At 56.2% G+C, this 23,890-nt stretch overlaps 2 protein-coding genes and 1 long non-coding RNA gene across 3 annotated transcripts; 2 read left to right on the top strand and 1 right to left on the bottom strand.

Moving 5' to 3' along the window:
* The first annotated feature begins 6,409 nt into the window (after nucleotides 1-6,409).
* On the top strand, nucleotides 6,410-10,123 carry LOC100585547. Its single transcript, XM_030823319.1, has 4 exons — nucleotides 6,410-6,578; nucleotides 6,817-7,071; nucleotides 7,345-7,429; nucleotides 10,042-10,123. Exons 1-3 carry the CDS (start codon nucleotides 6,529-6,531, stop codon nucleotides 7,421-7,423), a joined length of 384 nt encoding a protein of 127 aa, XP_030679179.1. The 5' UTR covers nucleotides 6,410-6,528; the 3' UTR covers nucleotides 7,424-7,429; nucleotides 10,042-10,123.
* On the bottom strand, nucleotides 9,637-22,238 carry LOC115837535. The gene is made up of 2 exons (XR_004032548.1): nucleotides 22,115-22,238; nucleotides 9,637-10,159 (listed from the first exon to the last, which is right to left on the bottom strand). It is a non-coding gene; the product is annotated as an uncharacterized LOC115837535 (long non-coding RNA).
* On the top strand, nucleotides 21,369-23,785 carry MARCKSL1 (MARCKS like 1). The gene is made up of 2 exons (XM_030823318.1): nucleotides 21,369-21,670; nucleotides 22,522-23,785. Exons 1-2 carry the CDS (start codon nucleotides 21,584-21,586, stop codon nucleotides 23,020-23,022), a joined length of 588 nt encoding a protein of 195 aa, XP_030679178.1. The 5' UTR covers nucleotides 21,369-21,583; the 3' UTR covers nucleotides 23,023-23,785.
* Nucleotides 23,786-23,890: the final 105 nt, after the last annotated feature.

The following is a 23,890-nucleotide window of genomic DNA, read 5'->3' as shown; positions in this document are numbered from 1 at the left end:
TGTCCCTGGACCCCAGTGCAGGACCCAATGCAGATCCCAGCCTTACTCTCTGGGCCTGAGGAATGGGGAGGGGCCAGGCAAAGGGGGATGCTCAAATCACTGCCTTCCCTGACTTCTTTCCCAGACACCTTATTAGCCAGCCCCTCCCTAAGGGACCCCCTTTTAGAAGGAGGGGGCGAAGTACAGATGGACCCCCCAGGTTACCATGGAGACAGCAGGGAAAGGGTTGCTGTATCACCATGGCAATAACTGACGTCAGCACTACCCTTTCCCATCGCTTGATATGAGAGGGGGACAGCCACCCCAACCACAAGCAAATCCCCCACAAATCATCCTCCTCTTACTGAGGCAATCAACCAGGGGGGTCGCCAGACTTAATATAGCACAGGAGTTAAAAGCACAGACTCTGATGTCAGTCAAGCCTTGGTTCAAATCCTCACTCCGCCTCATCCTAGCCATGCGAATTTGAGCAAGTTCCTTAACCCTTTGAAGTCTCATGGGTGCCATGGGAATAAATAAACTATGTGCCTCCAAGGATTACATGAGGATGACATAGGATCATGCAGCTAACAGGCGTGGGGTGTGCCTCGCCCGAAGTGCACACTGGCATTAGGGACGGTCAAGAATCCTACTCACCACCTTGGGACTTGTCAGGGGATACGGACCTCCAGATAGACTCACACCCCCTAGAGGGCCCCCAGGACTTACAAGGACTGGGCCTCAGGGTTTGAGCGTCTCAGGATTTGGGGGTCTCAGAGCGGTCCCGGAAACAGTGGAATTTCCAGACTCTGAGGAAACCCCAGACGCCACTTTCCCTGAAACCTCATCACATCCGGACTCAGACCCAACTTCCCCTTCTCCTCCCCTCTGCCTTGTCCTAGGCCTTATTAGCAGCCTTCTACCTCTTAGGGGCCTCCATCTGCTCCTCTAAGAAAAAGGATGGGGTGCCCAGGCATGGTGGTTTATGCCGGTAATCCCAGCACTTTGGGAGGCTGAGGTGGGCAGACCTCTTGAGGCCAGGAGTTTGAGACCAGCCTGGGCAACGTGGCAAAACCCTTGTCTCTACAAAAAAAAAAAAAAAAAAAAAAATAGCCAGGCATGGTAGCACATGCCTATAGTCCCAACTATTTGGGAGGCTGAGGCAGGAGGATCACTTGAGTTCAGGAGGTCGAGGTTGCCATGAGCCAAGATCATGCCACTGCACTCCAGGCTGGGCAACAGAGTGAGACTGTCTCAAAAATAAAAAAGAAAAAGAGAGAAAGAAAGGGAGAAAGAGAGAAAGGAAGAAAGGAAGGAAGGAAGGAAGGAAGGAAGGAAGGAAGGAAGGAAGGAAGGAAGGAGAGAAAGAAAAAGGAAAGTAAGGCCGGGCGCGGTGGCTCACGCTTGTAATCCCAGCACTTTGGGAGGCCGAGGCGGGCGGATCACGAGGTCAGGAGATCGAGACCACGGTGAAACCCCGTCTCTACTAAAAATACAAAAAAAAAAAATTAGCCGGGCGTGGTGGCGGGCGCCTGTAGTCCCAGCTACTCTGAGAGGCTGAGGCAGGAGAATGGCGTGAACCCGGGAGGCGGAGCTTGCAGTGAGCCGAGATTGCGCCACTGCACTCCAGCCTGGGCGACAGAGTGAGACTCCATCTCAAAAAAATAAAAATAAAAATAAAAATAAAAAGGAAAGTAAGGAAGGGAGGAAGGGAGGAAAGGAGGGAAGGAAAAAGGAAAGGGAAAGGAAGGAAAGAAAGAAAAGAAAAAGGATGAGGCCAGTGCGGTGGCTCACACCTGTAATCCCAGCACTCTGGGAGGCTGAGGCGGGTGTATCTTTTGAACACAGGAGTTCAAGACCAGCCTGGAAAACATGGCGTCTCTACAAATTAAAAAATATTAGCCGGGTGTGATAGCATGTGCTTGTAGTCCCAGCTACTCAGGAGGCTGAGCTAGGAGGCTCGCTTGAGCCTGGAAGGTCAAGGCTACAGTGAGCTGAGATCATGTCACTGCATGAATAAAAGAAAAAAAGACGGCCAGGCACAGTGGTTCATACCTGTAATCCCAGCACTTTGAGAGACCGAGGCAGGCAGATCACAAGGTCAGGAGTTCAAGACCAGCCTGACCAAAATGGTGAAACCCCGTCTCTACTAAAAATACAAAACTTAGCTAGACATGGTGGCGTGTGCTTGTAATCCCAGCTACTCAGGAGGCTGAGGCAGGAGAATCATTTGTACCCAGGAGGTGGACGTTGCAGTGAGGTGAGATCGTGCCACTGCACTCCAGCCTGGGTGACAAAGCGAGACTCTGTCTCAAAAAAAAAAAAAAGAAAAAAGACAAAGGATGGATGAGGGACTGCAGGTATGGTCACCACGGGGATATGGGTGGTCCAGCTCCCACTGCCCTCTCCCACCCACCGTTAGGGTAGGAAGACCAGAATCATTCTCATTCCCCCTCTTCCCTGACTCCAGTACAGGCAACCACAGTTTAGTCTGCCCCAAATCCACTGCCACTGCCCTGAGTCAGGCCCCCCTTACTACTCACCCAATTATTCCGGCAGCTCCCTGCCAGGTCTCCCTCCTTCCTTCCTCACTTGATTCCTCCAATCCAGAATTATTTTATAAAGACCACAAACGCAGCTGGGTCAGTTTCCTATTTAAACCGCATCAATGGCTTCTTCACATCACTTGTGCAGCCACACTGGACACCTTTCAAATCATCACAAAACATTCCTCCCACCTTAAGTACACCATCCTTGCTGGGCGCGGTGGCTCACGCCTGTAATCCTAGCATTTTGGGAGGCCGAGGCGGGTGGATCATGAGGTCAGAAGATCGAGACCATCCTGGCTAACACAGTGAAACCCTGTTTCTACTAAAAGTACAAAAAATGAGCCGGGCGTGGTGGCGGGCACCTGTAGTCCCAGCTACTCGGGAGGCTGAGGCAGGAGAATGGCCTGAACCCGGGAGGCAGAGCTTGCAGTGAGCCGAGATTGTGCCACTGTACTCCAGCCTGGGCTACAGAGCAAGACTCCATCTCAAAAAAAAAAAAAAAGTACACCATCCTTCTGTATGGAATAGCTTCCCCTGACCCCCCAGATCGCCCCCAAAGACGGTTCCCCTGACCACCATCCTTAGGGCCTGCATGGCCACTGTGTTGCCTTCAGTGTCCGTGTCGATTCCTGAGCTCAGCTTAATGCCTGTCTTCCCCATTACATGACAGGGGCCAGGGGCTGGACTGTCCTCCTCCTGACATCCCCAGGATCTAGAACAGGAGGGCTCAGGAATCTGCAGATTAGACTAGTTTGTGAATGACTGCTTGCAATGTCCACAGAGGAGAGGCCTTGGTGCTGTGAGGAGAAGAAACAGCAGAGCGACCCGCCTGGCTGGGAGTTTGGAAATGGCTCTCATGAGGAATGGACGCTTGAACTGAAGGATGAGAAGCTGTTACCCAGGCAAAGACTGAGGAATGCCCCAACACTGGGGTTGGCACGGGCATGGGTTGGGTGAACCTGATGCTAAAGACATGGTGCAGGGAGGCATATTCCCATTTTGGAAAGACACACCCAGCTGCCCTATAGGAACAGACCAAATAGGGGATCGAGAGTGGCAGCAGGGAGACAGGTCAGGAGGCTGCTGCAGCCTCTCTGGTGAAAGGTGATGGGCCCTTGGCTCAAGTGTTGGTGGCAGAAATGGAGAGAAGCTATGGGATTTTAGGTACGTCCTGAAAGGACAGGTTTTCATAGCTGCTTGAGGATGAAAAGGGTGAGAGAAGCTGGGCGCGGTGGCTCACACCTGTAATCCCAGCACTGGGAGGCCAAGGAGGGAGGATCACGAGGTCAGGAGTTCAAGACCAGCCTGGCCAACATGGTGAAACCCCATCTCTACTAAAAATATAAAAATTAGCCAGGCATGGTGGTGCACGCCTATAGTCCCAGCTACTCGGGAAGCTGAGGCAGGAGAATCGCTTGAACCCGGGAGGCAGAGGTTGCAGGGAGCCGAGATTGCACCACTGTACTCCAGCCTGGGTGACAGAGCAAGACTCTGTCTCAAAAAAAAAAAAAAAAAAAAAAAAAAATGGCGAGAGAGGACAGAATTTAGAACCAAGTCCAGATTTCAGGTCCAGACAACTGGGAGATAGCTAAGCTGGGGGACATGGAGGGAGGGCAGGTATGCAGCCTGTTTCCTGAGAGGTGGGACATCCAGCAGGAGGGGTCCAGGAGGCAGGTGTAGGGTTGGGGAGAGGGCTGGACTGAGAAAGAGACATGAGTTTCTGACATGGGCTGGACGCTGAAGGCATGGAAGCTGATGACACTCCCCAGGGAGAGACTGTAGCAGGCCTGGGAACAACCATGATTAGGCAGTGAGCAAAGGATAAGAAATTTGCCATGTGGCAGCAACCCATAAGATAGCAAGAAAATCAAAAGTGCACAGTGTCCAGAAATACAAAGGCCTAAAAGTATCTGAAAGAGGAAGGAGTATTTGTGTCAAAGCTGGCCACTGCTAAGGGGTCAAGGCAGATAAAGACTTGTAAGCATCCCTTGGATTTAGCAACAAGGAGGTCAGCAGTGACCTTGGCAGGCTGTTCCTGTGGAATGGTGGGGGAGGAAGCCAGATTGCAGGGGCTGAGTAAGGAAGTAGAAACAACGTGTGTATACAACTCCTTCAAGAATGTTGGCTGCAGAGGGGAGCTGGCGAAGGATGTGGAGTTGAGGGAGGGCTTTCTTTTTTTTCAAAGATATGAAAGACTAGAGCCTGTTTGTCTGCCTATGGAAAGAAGCCATCAGGGAGGGTGAGGCTGAAGATATGGAAAAATGGTTGAAGACAGGGAAAAAAGGAAGGGATTAAGGGAAGGAGAGTCCCCAAGGAGGAAAAACGGATTAAATTCCCAAATATGGCTGCGGAACTTGGGGGGCAAGTCAGGGCCTGTACTGGGCTCTGGGGGCTCAGAACAGCTGCCCACTCTCCCCGGCAGCCAGTGTGAGTCACTGGGGGGGAAATAGCCCAAACTGGCAGTGTGGGAAGGGGAGCTGGGCCAGCATATTACTTAGGATCCCCAGGGGTCAGGGAGAAGCAGGGCCCAGCCTGGGCTCTAAGCCCTGAACCCCATGCCAAGCTGGACAAGGACACACAGAAGGGTTGTCTCACCTTTTGTAGGAGCAGGCAGAGTTGTAGAAAGCCTAGGTTTTACTTTTGGCTTTTCACTGCCCGATTGTGAACCTCAGTTTCCTCTTCTGCAAAAAGAGAGGGTTAAACAGATCAAGGGCTTTTCAGTTTTGGGGAAGGAAAGTGTCAGGACTTTGCTGACAGTTTAGGGAGTCCTGGAGTCCCAGCAGTCTCCTGAACTAGAGTTGGCTGAGGAGCTGACATTTAAGCATAGAATTAGGGAGAAGGCTCGCATGAAAGCCATGGGGAGCAGGTCAGGGTACGCCTAAGCCTGGGAGAAGAGGAGGCCCTTTGAGGCGTGATTTGTGCCTGAGCACACCATCAGGAGTGTGTGAGGCCAGCCAGGAGTGGTGGCTCATGCCTGTAATACCAGCACTTTTGGGAAGCTGATTGGGAGGCGGGCAGATTGCTTGATCCCAGGAGTTTGAGACCAGCCTAGACAACATGGCAAAACTGTCTCTACAAAACAAAACACACACACACACACACACACACACACACACACACACACACACACACACAAATTAGCTGTACTTGGTGGCGCAGGCCTGTAGTCCCAGCTGCTGCAATCCCAGCAATCCTCCAGCTAATGCAGGAGGACTGCTAGGGCCCTAGGAGGTCGAGGATGCAGTGAGCAGTGATTGTGCCACTGCACTCCAGCCTGGGTGCCAGAGTTGAGACCCTGTCTCAAAAAAAAAAAAAGAAAAAAGAAAATTAAAAAAAGGCTGGGCATGGTGGCTCACCTGTAATTCTAGACTTGAGAGGCCAAGGCCGGTGATTCACTCGAGCTCAGGAATTCAAGACTAGCCTTGGCAACATAGTGAAACCTTGTACCTACAAAAAAAATACAAAAAATTAGCCAGGTGTGGTGGTGAGTGCCTGTAGTCCCAGTTACTTGGGGGGCTGAGGCAGGAGGATCCTTAGAGCCTAGGAGGCCGAGGCTGCAGTGAGCTATGATCGTCCCACTGCACTCCAGCCTGGATGACAAAGTGAGATCCTGTCTCAAAAAAAAAGTGTGTGAGCAGGGGCTGGAAGCCTGGGTGGGAGGAGGAAGGGTTTCTCCAATAGGCAGCTGACCTTCCTGTCCCTGGCCCCCTCCTGCTGCCTCTGTCCTTGCACTTCTGTCCTTGACCCTGGGGAGGAGTGTCTCTGGGGAACTTGGAGATCTGGTGACCAGCCCCCTCCCACTGAAGCGGCTAGTGGGGGCAGACTAGACTAGACCTCACGAGAGAGACCAGCTCTGCCCCCAACCCCTCTGCCAGCTGACGCCTACTGGCCTTCTGCTAAAAACAGCCGGGCCCGGGGGGAATATGAGTTTTCAGGCCTCCCCCTCCTCGCCCAGGCAGGTATTAAAGAGGCCGAAGTCGGGCCAGACCGGCCGGACACCATGCTATTCACCCAGACTGCTCACTTCGTGGTGAATTTTCTTCTGTCCCGGTGAGGGGGCCCGAGGGAGGGCGCCAGCTGGATAAAGCGCCCCGGTCTGGCAGCTGGGGGAGGAGGCACTCAGGTCCTTGGGAAGGCGCCAGTGGGGGCCTCCAGTCCCTTTCCACGTCCCTCTAAATCGACCAGGAGTGACCCCGGCCCGTGCCCTGCCTCGTCCGATCGGAGGCAGCTTCCTCCTCCCCGCCTGTCGTGTTCTCCTGGGGTGACCGCTGTCCCATCTCCCCCGCAGGCGGCCCCGGGCCACGGCCCCGCACCGCCTGGACCAGGAGTTGTGTTTCTGGGGCAGCCGGGGCCCGGTCTTGCCGGCGCCCGCCGCCCGCCGCAGCCTGGGCGACTATTGGCTGAGCCCGCAGCGCCGCCACCCTCCGGGTGCCGCCTGGCGCTGGCCCGCACGCAACCTGTTACTGCTGCCCCCGGCCACCGGCCTGGCCGACGTGCCCTCGGCGCGCTGGCCCAGCTGCTACGGCGCGCGCCCGAGACTAACGTGAGCGCGCCGGGAGGGGCGGGGCGAGGGCCCGGGGAGTAGACGAGGTGACGGGGGCCTGTGCGAAGGGGCGAGGTCTAAGGAAGGGGCGGATCCCCAGAGCCGAGGATCCGGGCCTGGGAGCGAGGGGAGGGGGCGGAACTGGGTGGGAAGGGCGGGGTCTGAGGGCGACCGGGAGCGGAAGGAAGGGGCGGGGCTAGGCGGAGCGGGCGCAGACCCGGAGGGAGGGAAGACTTGCCCCAACTCCGTCTTCCCGATTTCCCCTCCCTCCAGGTGGAAGCACCGGTGGCAGAATATTAACTACTATTTCCTGGGCAAAAGGAAGCGACATCTAGTTCCCTTGCGCCCGTGAGAGCCGGTGAGGGGCGGGGCCACGGGGGGGTGGTGCCGTCGGTGGGCGGGGCCTTGCGGAGGGGCGGGTCTTGGGCGGGGCCTAGCTGGAGGCGTGGGGGAGGGGCGAGGCCCGAGCACGAGGTCGGCCCGCTGCAGTCGCGGCCTGCGAGGCTGCAGCAGCCTGTGCAGATGACCCGCAGTCAGAGGGGCCCCGAGCGCAGGGCGTGGTCTTTGCAGGGTTATTTTTCCCCACTCTTCTTGGGCTGACACAAACATACTTTTAAAAAGTTGGACAAATTTGACTATGTTGAAATTTCTGTTTGTCAGAAGACACCCCCAAAAAAGTAGAGGAGCCCCAAATAGGACTCCTCAAACATAATACCAGCTCTGTGCCCGGCGCAGGGAGTCGGGGACCAGGAAAGTGGTGCACTTGGGTGGGCACCAACTGGGTCAGCCCCAGAGCAAAGGTGACTCCAGCCCTGGGCCTAGAGGCGAAGCTGAATGACCAAGGGAAGGGAAGCTCGGGGTCAGTTTGAAGGGCCCTGTCGTGGCAATCATCCTGTGTGCCTGTGTTCACATTTCGGTGCATCTCTGAAAGTCTGTACCACCTCTGAGTGTGGTTCTGTTTCTGTGTGTTAGATCTCTGATCCAGGTGTCTATTTAGTTAACGAATATATATCAAGGGCTTGGCCGGGTGTGGTGGCTCACGCCTGTAATCCCAGCACTTTGAGAGGCTGAAGGGGGCAGATTGCCTGAGGCCAGGAGTTCTAGACCAGCCTGGGCAACATGGCGAAACCCCGTCTCTACTAAAAATGCGAAAAATTAGCCAGGTGTGGTGGCATGCGCTTGTAGTCCCAACTACTCAGGAGACTTAGGTGGGAGGATCACTTGAGCCCAGGAGGCAGAGGTTGCAGTGAGCCAAGATCGCACTACTGCACTCCAGCCTGGGCAATAGAGCAGACCTTGTCTCAAAAAAAACAAAAACAAAACAAATATTTATGAAGGGCGTATTTTAGTGATTTGCGACAGGTTTATACACTGAGTTAATCACTGGGTTTACACTGGTGAAGCAAACAGTTGAGGTCCCTGCCCTCATGGAACATACATTCTGGTGGGGAGACAGGCCATAAACTGGAGAGAGAAACAGTGTGTTATGTTTGAGAAGAACAGGGCTGGGTCAGGTGCTACTTGATATGGGATGGGCAGGGACTTGGTCTTTTTTGGGGGGGGACAGGGGGACGGAGTCTTGCTCTGTCGCCCAGGCTGGAGTGCAGTGGCGCAATCTCGGCTCACTGCAAGCTCCGCCTCCCGGGTTCACGTCATTCTCCTGCCTCAGTCTCCCAAGTAGCTGGGACTACAGGTGCCTGCCACCACGCCCGGCTAATTTTTTGTATTTTTAGTAGAGACGGGGTTTCACCACGTTAGCCAAGATGGTCTTGATCTCCTGACCTCGTGATCCGCCCGCCTCGGCCTCCCAAAGTGCTGGGATTACAGGCGTGAGCCACCGCGCCCGGCCAGGACTTGGTCTTGTTCACAGGTCTAGAACAGTCTAGAACAGTGCCTACCACACAGCTGGGGCACAGGAAATGCTGAGAGAATGCGTGCATTGTTGGGAGGTCACTTCTGAGGAGGCGAGTCTCAAACAAGGCTAGCAAGGATGGTCGGCCGCTTCCAGAGCTTGGGAGGAGTGTTCTTGGCGGACGGGACAGTGTAGTCTTGTTGGGAACCACTTGCCTCTGGCTCTCTGTGCCTGGAGAATAGTGTTTCTGTGTCTTTTTTGTCTGTGATCCTGGGAGCCCTGGGGCCAGTTTAAACAGGGCCCCATCAGGGTTTCTGGAAGTGAGGTCACTGCCCAGCAGATTCACCCCACTGGCTAACTCTGGCTTAACTGGCTGGGCCTGGCCATTCCCCTGGAAGCAACTCCTCCCCCCAATGGCATCAGTCCCACGACCTCTGGCTCCTTCCCAGGGCAGCATCCTGCAGTCCGGAAGGAAGTTCTTCGTCCTGTCTAACCACAGTCCCGCTGAGGCAACCCCAGCCTTTTCCTCTCATTCTGCCTTGTGGGCAGAAGGGAGGAGATGGGCAGAAGGGAGATGGGCTGGCCCTTCAGCAACGGGTCCTGCCTAGACGGAGAGCCCAGTAAAGACCTGATAGAGTGGGGGTGACAACACCCTGCAGCCTCGGGGAAGTGAACTTCAAAGGGCAGAAATAATCATTCATCTCAGAAGCTTCTTTGGCATCCATTATCTCATTTAATCAATTAACACCTACTTTATAGACGGAAACTCAAGCAGGCCCAGGGAGGGAAAACAGTGGCAGAACTGGGACCAGAATCCAGGCCTCTTGATAAAATAGTAATAATATTATTGCACATTTACTCACTGCCAGGTACTGTGCTAAAAGTTTGCATGCATTTTCTTCTTTAAGCCTCATCACATCCCCATGAGGTGGGTACCCTCATTATTCCCGTTGTCCTCAGATGAGAAGGCAGAGGCTCAGAGCTGTCAAATGACTTGTCCAAAGACACCCAGGCAGTTCATGGCAGGACAGAATTTGAGCCCAGGCAGTCTGGCGTGCTCAGCCATGCTCCCTGTGCCCTGGGATTCGGGAGGAGTGTCACAGATGTCTATTTTCCAGGGACTTGGGGAGACAGGCTTCAGGCTCTATCACATGATGATCCTGGGGCCGACTTGTGCCAAGGCTGGGCTGAGAGGGAAGATGGCCTGGACACGCAGCGTGATCCTGAGTCCCCTCTCTGTGGATGACAATGAGTTACCTTTGCTTTCCCTCCTGAGATCTCTGTGCTTCTGCCCTTCATTCTCCAAATAAAATCGCTGTGGCCTCACTCTGGCTATCTCGACTTTGAGGGGATGATCTCGGTTTTTCCCATTGACACACACTGAGTTGACCAAACCTACAGGGCTGGAAGAGCTTCTGCCATCACCCCTTGACCTTCCCACCATGCCTACCCCACCCATGAGCTCCTTGGGGGGATACTGGATGAAAAAGGCCTGGTTCCTACTCTCCTGACTCTGAAAGTGCCACAGAAAGAGGAGACATGCACCAGCTGAGTACAGTGTCACAGGAGGGTGACATTAGTTTGGAGCACAGTGGGTCATCTGGTGGGTCAGGAAAGTCTTCTGGAGGGGTCCCTGGAGCTGGATCTTGACAGGTGGGCGGGCACTGGGGTGGACATGCCCGGGGAGCCGTATTCCAGGCAGAGGGCACAGTGTGGAGAAAGGTTTGGGGATTTGTGAGACTGGCAGCCAAGCGGGCTCTCCCTAAAATGATGCCAGCCAGGGCATAGCTTCAAAGACCTTGAAAGCCAGTACAAGGGGTTATCCAGGCAGAAACAGGGAGCCATGAACAGGTTTAAAGCAGGGGAGGGGCTGGGTGCAGTGGCTCACGCCTGTAATCCCAGCACTTTGAGAGGCCGAGGTGGGTGGATCTCTTGAGGTCAGGAGTTCGAGACCAGCCTGGCCAACACGGTGAAACCCCATCTCTACTAAAAATACAAAATAGCTGGGCGTGGTGGCGTGCACCTGTAATTCCAGCTACTCGGGAGGCTGAGGCAGGAGAATCACTTGAACCCAGGAGGTGGAGGTTGTAGTGAGCCAAGATCACGCCACTGCGTTCTAGCCTGGGCGACAGAGCGAGACTCTGTCTCAAAAAATAGTAATAAATAAATAAATAAATAAATAAATAAATAAAGCAGGGGAGGGGTGCGGTCTGGCGATTGGTCCCTGGCCCTCAGCTAGGTCCGAGGCCTCAGGCACCTGTCCTTGCACCCTCTCTTACCCACTCTCCCGGGTCCTGTCCAGGGCTGTGGCCTGGAGGGGTTTCTCCCAAGCCTCCGTGCAAAGGTCTGGCAGAGGTTGCTGATGGCTAGAGAAAAGAGCTGCCCTGATTCATCCACTCACTGCTCAACAGGAGCCCCCCTCCCTCACCCACATAAGACCCCCGCTATGGGCCGGGCACAGTGGCTGACGCCTATAATCCCAGCACTTTGTGAGGCCGAGGCAGGCAGATCGCCTGAGGTCAGGAGTTTGAGACCAGTCTGGCCAACGTGGCAAAACCCTGTCTTAACTAAAAATACAAAAATTAGTGGTGTCAGGCGCCTGTAATCCCAGCTACTTGGGAGGCTGAGGCAGAATCACTTGAACCCGGGAGGCGGAGGTTGCAGTGAGCCGAGATCACACCACTGCAATCCAGCCTGGGCAACAAGAGCAAAACTCTGTCAAAACAAAAGAAACAAAAAAACCCCATGACCCATCCCCTGCCCTTTGCGGGGCTGTCAGTCAAAGAAACAGGTGAGACTGGCAGCCAGGTGGGCTCCGCCTCAAATGAGGCCAGCTCAGGGCAGCCCCATACCCAGCTCTCCGGAGCAGCAGCCATGTCCCTCCCTCCTGCAGCCCCTCTCCCTTCACGCAGAACTCAGTCCCCATCTCTGGGGCTCTCCGCTCCCGCACCGTCTCTAGACTTCATCCTCTCCTCCTCTACCCTCTTCCCTTGCCAGTTCAGGCCACCATTGCCTTTGTCTGGACGAGTCCAATTGACTTTTCCCTGGGTTTCCTGCCTCCAACTCTGTCCTCTCTGATCTGTGTCCACTGGGGCCTGTTTGTCTGTTTTACAGGTCCCTATGGGACATCCAGGGTGACCTCCAAGGTCACCGGGAGTTCTGGACAGAGATCTAGGCTGGAGATAGAGACTTCAGAGTAGCATATAGATGGGCTCATAGGAGACAAAAGAGAGAGAGAGGGTGGTTGGTGGTCTCATTTTTTCTCTCTCTCCAACATAGATTTCTCTCCAGGCCATAGATCTAATGACATCCCAAAGCCACTTCGGTTTAGCCTGGCCCAAACCGACCCCTCTTTTTCCATGCACAGGCCGCTGCTCTTCCCCAGGCTTCCTCCGTGGCGCTTGGCACACCCTTCTGCCCATTTTCCCAAGCCAGACCTTCGGTCCCCCTCAGACCTCCGGTCCCCCTCAGACCTCCGACCTCCCCACTCCCACGTTGAGTCCTTCCCTGAGTCCTGTGGCTGCTGCTCCTGAACGTCCCCTGTGCTCCTGTCCCTCTCCTTTCCTCTGCCTTTCAGCGGCATTTCACATGGTGGATCACTCACTCCTTCCGGAAGCTGTTTCTTCCCCCAGGCTTGAGGACACCCCCTGTTCCTGGCTCACTGGCCATCAGCTGATCCCCTGACGGGAGTTTAAATGTTCTCTGCCCTTTTTTTTTTTTTTTTAGAGATGGGGGTCTCACTACATTGCCCAGGCTGGTCTCGAACTCCTGGGCTCAAGCAATCCGCCCGCCTCAGCCTCCCAAAGTGCTGGGATTACAGGCGTGAGCCATCGCACCCAGCCTGGCTCTGCCTTCCCTTCTTGAGCCACTCCTTCTCTCTAGTGGATCCCATTGAGCCCTTTGGCTTCAAATTTGGGATCACTCCTGAACTATTACCTGGAGGTGGGGCTTCTCCTCTGTAGTCCAGACTCATATATCCATTAACTGCCAGCCTGATGTCTCCATGGGGACTCTAACAGGCACCTGGAACTTCAACTCCAAGGCTACCCTCTTAAGCCCCAGCACTGAGAGCAGGGAGAACCCTGAGCTCAAGGCACATGGGTGCTGGCCAACTCTCCCTTCCGCCTTGAGTTCAGGCCCCACCGTCTCTGGCCTCGATTACTGCAATAGCAGGGAAAGACAGCCAGGCAGAGGGGACTGCCTGTGCAAAGGCAGGAAGGAGAGCAAGGTTATGGCTTGGCCAGAAGCCCAGAGCGTGTTGTGGGGCTCAGATAGCAAATACCTTAAATGTAAGGCTCGGGCTTGGTCCTGAGAGCAATAGGGGGCCACTGAAAGGTTAGAATCCAAGGGGAGCACATTTGTTTTTACACTTCTGTCACGCCTTCGTTCATTCCTCCCCTCGTTTACTTTGTCTGTCAACAAATAGCTGCTGAGCACCCTCTATTAGAAAGTGACCCTGAGACAGTGGAGAATGTCTGGAGGGGCAGGACTGGTTGGCGGAAAGATCAGTGAGAAGCTGATGACATTGCCCAGCCCAGGTGAATGAAGGGTCTTCCGCAGGGCGATGGGCATGGAGAGGAGCAATGAGCTGAGATCGGTCCAGGTTCCTGGTTTGGGCAGTGGAGGACGTAAGGAAGGTGTGAGAGGTGCCGAGCCCAAAGCCCAGAGCGATGGAGTCTATGGTGGGAAGAGCCAGCCCTTCCTCCTGGGGACTCGGGAAAGCTCCTTGGGAGTGGTTTGATCTGGGTTTTAAAAGAAGGGTAGGCCAGGCGCAGTGGCTCACGCCAGTAATCCCAACACCGTGGGAGGCCGAAGTGGGAGGATCACTGAAGTCCAGGAGTTCTAAGGCCACAGCTTGGGCAACATGGAAAAAAAAAAAAAAAGCTGGGCATGATGGTGAGCACCTGTAGTCCCAGCTACTTGGGAGGCTAAGGTGAGAGGATCACCTAAGCCCAGGGAGGTCGAGGCTGCAATGAGCTATGGTTGCACCATTGCACTCCAGCCTGGGTGACAGAGCAAGACCCTGTTAAAAAAAAAAAAAAAAAGAAAGAAAGAAAAAGAGAAGAAGAGAAAGAAGGAAATAAGGAAATTTACGGAAGCCAAATAAATTCCCCCCTGAACAATTCCCGTCCTTGGAACAGCCCAGTCAGTGCCTTCACTACCTGCCCCAGAGGAAAGATGATGAAGGGGCCACAGGGATGACTCAGGGCAATCCTAGGCTCCCAGCTCCCCTCCCCAGGGCAGAAAGAGAGGAGAGAGAGAGAGGACAAGAATGGGAAACTGTTGGGCACCAAGTTTGTGTCTGGCGCCTGCCCTGGAATTTTACATAACAGCCCTGAGGAACGTTATTGAAATCCTCCAGTGTGGTCTGCACCTCAAATGCACGGGGTTTTTGGGGTGTGTGTGTGTGTTTTGTTTTTTTGAGACAGAATCTCCCTCTGTCACCAGGCTGGAGTACAGTGGCGGGATCTCAGCTGACTGCAACCTCTGCCTTCCCGGTTCAAGCGATTCTCCTGCCTCAGCTCCCAAGTAGCTGGGATTACAGGTGCCCACCACCACGCCCAGCTAATTTTTGTATTTTTAGTAGAGATGGGGTTTCACCATGTTGGACAGGATGGTCTCGATCTCTTGACTTCAGGTGATCCGCCCGCCTCAGCCTTCCCAAGTGCTGGTATTACAGGCATTAGCGACTGCCCCCAGCCAGGATGCTCTGTTTTAAGGGCTTTCCTTGATGCTTCCAACTCATTTATTTCACAATAACCTCACAGAATGAGTACTATTATCATTCCCATTTTATAGATGAGGATACTGAGGCTCAGAGAGGGCCTAAAGTCACACAGTGGTGATGGAGCCAGCTCTTCACCACGAACACCACCTCAACACAACAATACCTCACCCAACCCTCACAACCACCTGAAGGGGTTCCCAGTGTCTTCATTTTAGAGTGGGCGAGTGGGGCTAGCAAGGGGAAGGGACCTCTCTGGGGCTGCAGAGCTGGAAGGCAGCAGTAGTGTGGGCTCGGATCGTCTCGGGGAAGAGGCGGAATAGGAGAGGTAGTGGGGTGGGGTTGGAGTGATGGAGAAAGGGGTGGGATTGGGGACTAGGCTAGGAGGGAGTTTCAGTTTCTCTTTTTGTTGTTGCTGTTTTGAGACAGAGTTTTGCTCTTGTCGCCCAGGCTGGAGTGCAATGGAGCGATCTTGGCTCATTGCAACCTCCGCCTCCCGGGTTCAAGCGATTCTCCTGCCTCAGCCTCCAAAGTAGCTGGGATTACAGGAACATGCCACCATGCCCGGCTAATTTTGTATTTTTAGCAGAGACAAGGTTTCACCATGTTGGCCAGGCTGGTCTCAAACTCCTGACCTCAGGTGATCCGCCTGCCTCAGCCTCCCAAAATGCTGGGATTACAAGCATGAGCCACCATGCCCGGCCCAGTTTCTCTTTTGAAGGGACTTCCCCTAAGTGGGGGATTTTGGTTGGAAAGTTGTAAGGGACCCGCATTCCACTGGTTTGGCCACTCCTTTCCCAAAGGTACCCAGGATCTGTAAAGAAACTGAAAGTCAGGAAGAGGTGAGGAGAAGTGGGAGAGGGTAGGCTCTGGGCAGCCCAGATAAACTGGGTTGAATTTCTGGTGACCTCATCAAGCCTGGGGGAGGTCAGCAGACGAGCTGGAATTACAGGCTTCTTTGCTATTGGGGAAACTGAGCCCCAGAGAGACAGCTCTATCATATAGTGGCTGGGCCTCATCCAGTCTATGCAACCACCACACATACACATGTGTGCCCGTGTGCGCGCACACACACACACACACACACACACACGCACAACCAGGGGAAGGGGGAGGGGAAGGGAGAAATGAAAGGTCTGGGTGGCCTAGAATTCTGAAAGGGAACTTTCGAAACCCCTGTCCTTATGATTTGGTCACTGTCTGGATGGCAGGTCCCAGTGAAAGGCCCCTGAGGTGCCCCCGTATCCAGAGCAGGGTTCAAGGCCTGTCACTGGCAGGGACGCAGCACACCTGGGTCTTGCTGACAACCAAGCCGGGAGCCAGGGAACCCAGGCATATGAGAAGCAGCGCTGGTTCTGCGGCGTCCAGCCTCTGGGGCAGGCCCCGCAGCTGCCTCGGCTCTCCTTGCCAGCACCTCTGGCAGCTCCTCTCAGCCTGGAGCTCAGAACCCTCTCTGGATGCCTCCAGCTGACCCTAGCACCACACACGCCTCAGAGCTCTTGAAAACCACCTTCCCCTAGTCCTGGCCTTGTTTCCTCCTCTGGAAATGGGGACGACGGTGGTACACATCTCACAGGGCCAGAGGGAACATATGGAAAGCAGGCGGCACAAGGCTTGCCATACAACAGGCACGCAACCAACGCTGGCAGCAATGACGGTGATTACTCTGTTCTTCCTGCCTTTAAAAACATTTATTTATTTATTTATTTACTTACTTATTTTTGAGACAGTCTCACTCTGTTGCCCAGGCTGGAGTGCAGTGGCACAATCTCGGCTCACTGCAACTCCCACCACCACGCCATCCCCCAGCCTCCCAAGTAGCTGGGATTACAGGCACACACCACCACACCCAGCTAATTTTTGTATTTTTAGTAGAGATGGGGATTTACCATGCTGGCCATGGCTGGTCTTGAACTCCTGGCCTCAAGTGATCCGCCTGCCTCGGCCTCCCAAAGTGCTGGGATTCAGACGTGAGCCACTGTACCCGGCCTATCTTATTTTTTGTAGAGATGGGTCCTTGCTGTGTTATAACCCAGGCTGGTCTTAGACTTCTGGGCTCAAGCAATCCTTCTGCCTCGGCCTCCCAAAGTGCTAGAATTACAGGTGTGAGCCACCGCACCCTGCCCCTATTCCTGCCTTTTGCCTATTTTTTTTTTTTTAAGACAGATTCTCATTCTGTCACCCAGGCTAGAGTGCAATGGTGCAATCTCTGCTCACTGCAACCTCTGCCTCCCAGGTTCAATCGGTTCTCCAGCCTCAGCCTCCCGAGTAGCTAGGACTACAGGCATGCGCCACCACACTCAGCTAATTTTTGTATTTTTTGATAGAGGTGGGGTTTCACCATGTTGGGCAGGCTGGTCTCGAACTCCTGGCCTCAAGCGACCTGCCCACCTCGGCCTCCCAAAGTGCTGGGACGCGCCCTGCCCCCTTTCTGCCTTTTAAAGATTCTTCCCATTGGTCTGCACTCTGTGCTTTCTCCTGCCCCTAGTCAGCTGCTGGCTTCTTCCCGGAGCCCTCTCCTGCTGCTGCCCACCAGTGCAGTGCTCCTGCCATCCAGGCACCTCCTGGGCGTCCGATGCACGACTTGGCTGCCGTTACCCCCTTATTGGCAGCAATCAGAGGCCTAGATTTCCAGGGGTCAGTCCTGACTTAAAACCTTCTGTCCGTTGTCCCTGTAAAGTCACTAGCCAGCCTTTGGCTCAGGAAATGTGATCTCATGTCTATGTGAAGTATACAGACTTCAGGTTGCCTTCTGCACATCCCCCTGAATCTTCCTTGGACATCGCAAACGCAACAAGGCTAGATTCAGCAACTCCCTCCTACGTTCTTTTTCCCTTTGATGGCCTATCTCAGTTGACAGGTCCACTTCACCCGCTGTCACCCCAAACAGAAAGGTGGGCAGCATTAGTATCTGGTCCCTGCACCCAGCCAGTTACCAAATCCTAGGGATCCCACCTCCCAAACCTTGCTCCAAAAAAGGCCTCTGCCTCCCTCTGCACCCTCACACCTACCATTCCTGTTCCCATTTTGTCCTGCTCTGAGCTCTTCTTCATGTTCTTCTTCCTCCAGGCAGCCCACAGGTCCTTCATCTAATGCTAGGTCTGGCTTTCTTCTCCCTAAGATATGGCCTGTCTCTTTTCTCCCTCCCCTCATGGGAAACCCCTGAGGGCTGGGACCCTGCCTGACTCACCACTTACTCTTAGATGTCTAAGTGTGAGCAGAAAGAGGAACTCCAGTCAGTATCTGCAACTATGAATCACAGAGCCCAGCCTCTCACTGTACAGATGAGCAAACTGAGGCCAAAGAGGAGAGAGGACTGGCTGATGGTGACAGCAAGAAGTGCCCAACCTGGGGCAAGAACTGCGGTCTCCAGGCCCAGCTGATGCTCCCCAGAAGGAGATGGGGACTGGGGCTGTGCCAAGTCGCCGTTCCCCAGGGCCTCCGTTGGCACCTCTGATGATGTCTCTTCCCATCCCAAGGCCTTTACATATGCCGGTCCCTCCGCTAGGAAGGCCCACGCCTCCATCTCTGACTACATATTGCCCATTCACACCTCCCCTGGCGTCTAATCCAGTCCTCAGCACAAGGCTCCGGGGCCTGACAGGCCTCAAAGTATCCCCCCACCTCCTTCATGGGGCATTGGTTTCTGCTGCCCCCTCCCATCTTCACCCCTGCCCTGCGTCTCTCCAGAGGCCCCAGGTTGCCTGCCAGGGAAATTCATCCCCTGCTGTCCGTGCCTGATTCATGGTGGGGCCGGGAGCATCTCAGGCCAGGGCCAGGGCCAGAGCCCTTACTAGGAGAACTGGGACAGATAAGGAGTTGTATGAACGTGGGGTCTCTGGTCTCTGCAGCTTCCCTTCCCCCATCCATCCCAGAGTCACCCCGTCCTTCTTATTCCTCCTTTCCCTGTCACTCCATCCTGGCAAATGCCTACATCTCAAAGGTTCTGACCACCACAGCCACAGCCTCAGTGACACACTGAGGCACACACAGGCACCCCCCTGCCACAGGAACACTCACCCAGACATAAAGGAGCCGCTCTTTGCTCCACACACTCAGATATTCCCGAACTCTGGGCTTAAGCAATCTTCCCGCCCCAGCCTCCCAAAGCAGCGGGATGACAGGCGAGAGCCACCACGCCCGGCCCATCCATATTCTCTCATACAGCCACACACTCAGAGTTTCACACCCAGTCAAACACAGTCCGCAACAGTCTCAAGGAGGGGCAGGCACATACGCAGCAAGTCTCAGTGACCAGGATCACCAGGCTCTCTCCTTCACCCTTGAATATACAGGGCCACACAAAGATCCAGACGCACGCGACCACAAACGTGCACACCTGGGCACACGCGCACACACACACACAGAGCCAGAAAGTCTCACACACACAGACACAGAGCAATACACACAGTCACACACAGAGAGAAACAGATACACGCAGTTGCACACAGGCTCCCGGAGACGCAGAACAATGGGCGTATTGTCTGGGTTGGCAGCAGCTGGGGAGGAAGGAGCCGCGGTGTGGACTGAGGAGGCCGTGGGGCTGCTGTACCCTCCCACCCCCACCCTGAAGCATCCTAAACCTCTTGCCTCTTCCAGAAGTCAGATTCTGCTGGGACCTGGATTTGCTGAGGGATCAGGCTCCCAGGCGCCCCCTCCCCAGCCTCCTGGGATGTCTGGTGGGGATGCAGGGCATCCCCTGGGGACCAGGCTCCCTCTGGGGCTCTGGGGACCCAGGGTCTTTCACCCTGATGCTCTTCGATGCTCCTCCTGGGATCCTTGGGAAGATTTGCCCCTCATCCCCGCCAGGCAGTGCCTGGGGATCAGAAGCCTTAGGTTCTGCTCTTAACCTCTGACCCCAACCCCTCCAAGACTCACACACCCTCCCTCCATCTGAGCCCAGCCAGCTGGTGCGGGCAGCGCCTGGCAGCATTGTGGGTTCCCTATTGTGGCTCAGACAGAGAGCAGGTCATGACATCCGTCCCTTAGTGGCAAGTTGTGGAGAAGTCACGGTACTTTCAGTGAGCTGCAGTGGGGGCACGGTGCCTCTCCCTGTCCCAAAGCTAGCCCTTGCCTCCCACTCTGACCAGGCAGCCCCAAGATCTCAACAGAAAATTCTGCCAGGGGATTCCTTGCAGCCCTTGGCCCATGTTATCAAACCTCTCCAAGCCTTTTCTCACCCTCAGCTACTGGTAGCTGCTGTGTGCCCTTGGGCATGTCACTTTCTCTTCCTGAACCTCAGGGTACCAGTCTGTGAAATGGGGCGGGGGTGGGGGGCGAGTGAAGCTGAGATCGCTGAGGGTATTCTGTAGTCTCAGGGTGGGGGTGGGGATGGAGGATACAGGAGTGAGTGCAGAATGTAGAAGCCACCTCAGCCCTCCCCGCCCCTCTGTGGTCAGATCTCTGGGGAGTTCCCAATTTCTCAGGCCCTGGGGTGTCTCCACACTTCACAGCCTCAGGCCTCCCAGGAGGCTTCACCGTAGGAGGGAGGGGAGGGACTTGCTGAGCTGGCTGGGACACAGCCTTGCATTTGCAACACTTTGCTTCCTTCCAGCCCCCATCCCTTTCCTCCTGGGGGCTGAGGGCTGGCAGCCAGACACAGACATCCGGGGCCCGCCAGGACTCTGGGGTTCCCACCAGCCTATCCAGGTCAGCAGAAGGAGAGGTGGCAGAGGACCAGAGCTAGGGAGTCTCCAGCCCGGAGCACCTCCGGGCTCCCTTGCTCTCAGGCAGGGTGGGAAGCTGGGTTGGGCAGCTTTGAGGGCTGTCCTCAAGGGGCTGTCCCTCGGAGGGACCCTTGGTGGTATCCTATCCCTCCCCTTCAGAAACTGGGGTGTTTTGAGGTTTGTTGAGTCCCCGGCTGGGGTTCCTCTGCCGGCCTGGGGCACCCTGATGTAGGGGAGCAGAGTTGTGTGTGGAGGTAAAGAGAAAGGACCAGAGCCAAGTCAGACAGGTTGTCAATGCCTCTGAGTCTTGGCCTTTCAACGGGGATGGAGATGCCCTTCAAGGTCACAAAATCCCCCACGTGGGACTTTGCTGTGGGTCCAGACTGAGGGCAGGAGGGGCTGAAGGCGAATCTGTCTGTCCCCACTCAGAATGATTGGCCACCAAGGGACTGAAAGGAGGAATGAGGGAAAGGCCTCACTAGTCTGACCAGAGTGACCCCGAGGCAAGTCAGAGCCCTCCGCTCCCCGGCTGGCCACGGCAGGCAGGCAGGGACGTGGGTGGGACCTCTGACCGCTCTCCAGACCGGAGCGGGTGCCGAGCCCAGCGCAGGGGCCCTGCGGCTTCTGTGACCACATTTCTAGAGTATAATTCAGGACCAGCCATCTGACGAGTCTGTTCGTGTGAGCCCTTCGAAGGGTTCAAGCGGGAGACTGACAGCGGCTGCAGGACCAAGGCGTTGGGGGCCGCTCCAGGCTGCGGGGGCGCCCACCGGAGAGGTGGAGCGGAGAGGTGGAGCAGAGAATGACTGCCCGTCTCCTTCCTCTAGGCCCCCGCCCCGCCCCGCCCAGCTGGCGGGAGGACCAGCCTCGCTCCTGCCCACACCGGACTCTACCTGCCCCTGGGATTCGGGTGGGGTGGGGGGGTACCCGACCGCCAGCGTCGCCTGCTGCGCAAGCGGGGCCTGCGAGCCAACCCCGCCTCCGCCCCTCGATTGGGCGCGCATTTAAATGTCCGGCCCCGCCCCGAGCTCCGGGCGCTTATATATAGGCAGCTCGGCGGGCGGCGGGCGGCATTCTGGCGCGGAGCGGAGCGGCGGCGGGCGCAGCTAGCGGGTCGGCCGCGGAGCGGAGGTGCAGCTCGGCTTCCCCCGGCACCCCTCCCCCTCGGGCGCCAGCCCCACCCCTCCGCCGGCCGGGCCGACCCCGCCGTACTATCCACTGCGGCGCGAGCCCGGGGCGGCTCCGAGCGCCCCCCAGCAGACCCCCATCATGGGCAGCCAGAGCTCCAAGGCTCCCCGGGGCGACGTGACCGCCGAGGAGGCAGCAGGCGCTTCCCCCGCGAAGGCCAACGGCCAGGTGGGTACGCTTGGCCCGGCCGGCCCCAGCCCCTCCTCTCGCACCTCGCCCCTTCTAGGGGCCGGGGCCGGGGCCGGGGCCGCGCGCTTTGTCCGCCCCGGGACACGCGGCGCCCCCTCCCCCGCCCGGTCCCTTTGTTCTCGGCGCCGCAGCCCCCGCGGGCGAAGCGAGGGGAGGGGCGGGGAGGGGGCGCCGGCCGGGCCCCGCCGCCTTCTTTGTTCGCGGCCCCGGCCCCCGGCGCTGCCCCCCGGCCGCCCCGAGTGCCGCGCGGGGAACAAAGGCGCTGCTGGGCCACGCCAAGGGGGCGCCCAGGGGCCGCGGAGCTGGGGCCCGGCGGGGAGCGCACTCCACCCGCAGACCCGACCTCGGTGGCCCACGGTCTTTCTTTTTTTTTAAGGGGGAGCCGAGATGTGGGAGAGCCTGGGGTGGGTGGGGGCCACTTACACAAAGCGGGAGGCTGGGAAAATAGGCCGTCCAGGTGCAGAGAGACAGCGCCCCGGGGCGGCTTCCCGCCCAATGTCGCCTAAAGCGGCTCGCCCGCCTGCCCGGGATCCGCGCAGCAGATCCGGAGCGGTTCCGCGCGGAATAGAGAGCGCGCCCCGGGGGACGGGGGTGGGGGCCACGGGACCCCAGCGCCTCCTGCCGGTCGCGCCCTCTGCGCGCTCGGTGCCCGCGCGCCCGTGAGGGGCGAGAGGGAGGTGTTTGACGGGATCCTGGGTGTGGGTGAGGCTGAAGCCAGACTTTCGGGTTGCAGTAGAATCGAATCGGGGACCCCGTCCTCTAGAAGGGACCAGAAGCGGGCTGGGGGAGGGGGAGCCCCTGCCCTCATTGCTGTCCCCTCTGCCCTGCAGGAGAATGGCCACGTGAAAAGCAATGGAGACTTATCCCCCAAGGGTGAAGGGGAGTCTCCCCCCGTGAACGGAACAGATGAGGCAGCCGGGGCCACTGGCGATGCCATCGAGCCAGCACCCCCTAGCCAGGGTGCTGAGGCCAAGGGGGAGGTCCCCCCCAAGGAGACCCCCAAGAAGAAGAAGAAATTCTCTTTCAAGAAGCCTTTCAAATTAAGCGGCCTGTCCTTCAAAAGAAATCGGAAGGAGGGTGGGGGTGATTCCTCTGCCTCCTCACCCACAGAGGAAGAGCAGGAGCAGGGGGAGATCGGTGCCTGCAGCGACGAGGGTACTGCCCAGGAAGGGAAGGCCGCAGCCACCCCTGAGAGCCAGGAGCCCCAGGCCAAGGGGGCAGAGGCTAGTGCAGCCTCAGAAGAAGAGGCAGGGCCCCAGGCTACAGAGCCATCCACTCCCTCGGGGCCGGAGAGTGGCCCTACACCAGCCAGCAATGAGCAGAATGAGTAGCTAGGTGGGGGCAGGTGGGTGATCTCTAAGCTGCAAAAACTGTGCTGTCCTTGTGAGGTCACTGCCTGGACCTGGTGCCCTGGCTGCCTTCCTGTGCCCAGAAAGGAAGGGGCTATTGCCTCCTCCCAGCCACGTTCCCTTTCCTCCTCTCCCTCCTGTGGATTCTCCCATCAGCCATCTGGTTCTCCTCTTAAGGCCAGTTGAAGATGGTCCCGTACAGCTTCCCAAGTTAGGTTAGTGATGTGAAATGCTCCTGTCCCTGGCCCTACCTCTTTCCCTGTCCCCACCCCTGCATAAGGCAGTTGTTGGTTTTCTTCCCCAATTCTTTTCCAAGTAGGTTTTGTTTACCCTACTCCCCAAATCCCCGAGCCAGAAGTGGGGTGCTTATACTCCCAAACCTTGAGTGTCCAGCCTTCCCCTGTTGTTTTTAGTCTCTTGTGCTGTGCCTAGTGGCACCTGGGCTGGGGAGGACACTGCCCCGTCTAGGTTTTTATAAATGTCTTACTCAAGTTCAAACCTCCAGCTTGTGAATCAACTGTGTCTCTTTTTTGACTTGGTAAGCGAGTATTAGGCTTTGGGGTGGGGGGAGGTCTGTAATGTGAAACAACTTCTTGTTGTCTTTTTTTCTCCCACTGTTGTAAATAACTTTTAATGGCCAAACCCCAGATTTGTACTTTTTTTTTTTTTTTCTAACTGCTAAAACCATTCGCTTCCACCTGGTTTTACTGTAACATTTGGAAAAGGAATAAATGTCGTCCCTTTAGTGGTGCTTGAATGAGTGGTCTTCTGGGGGTAGGGTGAGAAGATTGGTGGAAAGTAGTTCACCTCAAACTTTAAGGCAGGCAGGTAAGTTTATGGGGTTTTCTTG

Source organism: Nomascus leucogenys, chromosome 12 (assembly GCF_006542625.1).
Source record: "Nomascus leucogenys isolate Asia chromosome 12, Asia_NLE_v1, whole genome shotgun sequence".
Taxonomy (NCBI): Eukaryota; Metazoa; Chordata; class Mammalia; order Primates; family Hylobatidae; genus Nomascus; species Nomascus leucogenys.
This window is presented reverse-complemented; position numbering and strand designations above follow the sequence as displayed.

Bases quoted from the DNA above. Each gene is read 5' to 3' on its own strand.
- LOC100585547 (XM_030823319.1), top strand. From the start codon at position 6,529: ATGCTATTCACCCAGACTGCTCACTTCGTGGTGAATTTTCTTCTGTCC. The intron at 6,579-6,816 runs GTGAGGGGGCCC...TCTCCCCCGCAG, and splicing joins GTGAATTTTCTTCTGTCCCG to GCGGCCCCGGGCCACGGCCC. The intron at 7,072-7,344 runs GTGAGCGCGCCG...CCCTCCCTCCAG, and splicing joins GGCGCGCGCCCGAGACTAAC to GTGGAAGCACCGGTGGCAGA.
- MARCKSL1 (XM_030823318.1), top strand. From the start codon at position 21,584: ATGGGCAGCCAGAGCTCCAAGGCTCCCCGGGGCGACGTGACCGCCGAG. The intron at 21,671-22,521 runs GTGGGTACGCTT...TCTGCCCTGCAG, and splicing joins CCGCGAAGGCCAACGGCCAG to GAGAATGGCCACGTGAAAAG.